At 32.6% G+C, this 2,097-nt stretch overlaps 1 protein-coding gene across 1 annotated transcript; it reads right to left on the bottom strand.

Annotated features, from left to right (window-relative positions):
- Window positions 1-6: 6 nt before the first annotated feature.
- LOC117099839 lies at window positions 7-2,086 on the bottom strand. Its single transcript, XM_033239367.1, has one exon. It carries the CDS (start codon window positions 1,760-1,762, stop codon window positions 209-211), a length of 1,554 nt encoding a protein of 517 aa, XP_033095258.1. The 5' UTR covers window positions 1,763-2,086; the 3' UTR covers window positions 7-208.
- Between the last annotated feature and the right edge of the window lie 11 nt (window positions 2,087-2,097).

Below are 2,097 nucleotides of genomic sequence, written 5' to 3'. Positions count from 1 at the left end.
CTATATCCATCTAATATTATATATAATATAGGCCTGTGGTAAGCAGGATATCACATTATGCATATATATATTTTTTTTCATTGCAACAGTTATGGTGTTTATCTCTACTTATAATCGTACAACAACCTGTTATTTTTGTTTTGCCGTAACTGTTGACAGATTGTTTCTGAGCAATATTGAGCTATTAACTAATTAATTTCATTGTCATTTAATAATTAAAGATTTTAACATTGTTTGGGATATAGTTTGCTACTGCTACTTTTCTTTGTCTATTTGAGATTACAGTGATTCCAAATGGCTCACATAGTCTATCATTTTCGTGATCTATTCTTTTTATAAAGTCACCATTTTTATCAAATAGTTGTAGTCTATGAGCGCTTGACACTATTATATTTTCATCCGTATCTGTGGTTACACCATGAAGATGCCAAATTCCATTGCTTAAAACTCTGATAAAATTATCATTTACATCATACATTTGTATTCTACAATTTCCATAATCAGCAACAATCACATGACCACCTTTAGATAAAGTGACATCAATTGGTGAATTCATTTGATATATTTCTAACCCCTTGGAACCAAAGTTGCCAAGCAGGCTACCATTATCAACACTGAATTTAAACACACAGTTAGCACTGTGATATGTTACATACAGCAGTCTAGTTTCATTGTTTACTGTCAAACCCTCTGGAGATTTCAAAATCCCCTCACCAAATGAGCAGGTTTCTTTAAATTTATCGTCACACATTACAACACAATTTCTATACACATGACTATACATTAGGTGACCATTATCCATAAGATGCATTCTATTGACTATTACATTTTGTGGCAGCTGTATGCTTGTAACAAATAAACCAGATTTGTTGAACTTTAATAATATATCTTCATGGTAGCTTGATACTAATAAGCATCCATCGGCATCTAATATTACATCTTTTACTTTACATCTTTTATTATGTTTTTTGTATTCTGATATGTTACTAATGGTATGAACAAGTCCCAGTGATTCCACCGTGATATTCACTGGAGATCCTTTGATCTGTGCAGCTCCAGCAGTGATCTTCATTTGCCATTCACCTTCCACATTGCATCTACCTGATATTTTGTACTCTCCACTTTCTTGATAATCTACATCAGTTGCAGTCTCTTCTCCTGATGAGTTTCTTAGAGTGGCAGTTAATTGAAATGCATCATTTTCTGCTATACTGGATACTTTTACAACAAATTTTTCTTCTTTTGTGACAGTAATTGTTTCATCATCTTTAGCAACCTTGTACAAGTCCCCAACCATTATTATTTTACCAATGCCCTCAGTATTTATCAGCTCTTCTATTTGTGTAGATTTAGTGATATTTAGTGTAATATGTCTTTTATGAAATGATTGACAAATATCAGTTTCTCGGGCCATGTTTCTGATAGTCTTCAAATGATGCAAATATGATTCACAAGTTTCTATTTCTTGTTCATTCGTCGCTGTATTGATACGGACCATCAGATCATTTGTTTTAATCAACTGTGAATTAATATCTTCCACTTTATGATCTTTGTGTATCACTTCAAGTTTGGAGATTAATTCTTTGCTTTTCTTTTGAACTGTCTTGATAAGTCTCTTTTGCTTAACTTCAATAGCTGATTCAAATTTTGACATATCATTAGTAATGGATTCAAGGTTTCTTTTCAGATTGATTGCAATGCCCTCAGCTATTCTGATAACTTCAGTAGCATTTTGGTTAAACTTATGTATAGCAGTCTTCATTTCAATCACATCATGTTTGTTTTGATAACACAGAAGAACTTGATTACATTCCTCACATGCTGATTTGTTGCAAGTTGAGCAGTAGAATTCCAGTACATTGTTGCAATGAGTTGGACATTTGTAATTTTCATCTGTACCAGCTCCTTCTTCATTCCATTCCAATATGTATAATTGATGGTTTTTCAATGCTGGTATTATCTTGTGGTGTTTGGAACATTTCCCACATAAGTAGAGTAAACATTCTGAACAGTGGTAGGTTGGTGGATTGTAACAGCTGGAACATGTACTTGATTTTTTTTCAGATTCGATCTTTTTCACATAGTTAAGTAAATATT

The sequence above is a fragment of the Anneissia japonica genome, unplaced genomic scaffold (assembly GCF_011630105.1).
Source record: "Anneissia japonica isolate Jap-2015-1 unplaced genomic scaffold, ASM1163010v1 scaffold179803_len2097_cov208, whole genome shotgun sequence".
In the NCBI taxonomy this organism is placed as follows: Eukaryota; Metazoa; Echinodermata; class Crinoidea; order Comatulida; family Comatulidae; genus Anneissia; species Anneissia japonica.
This window is presented reverse-complemented; position numbering and strand designations above follow the sequence as displayed.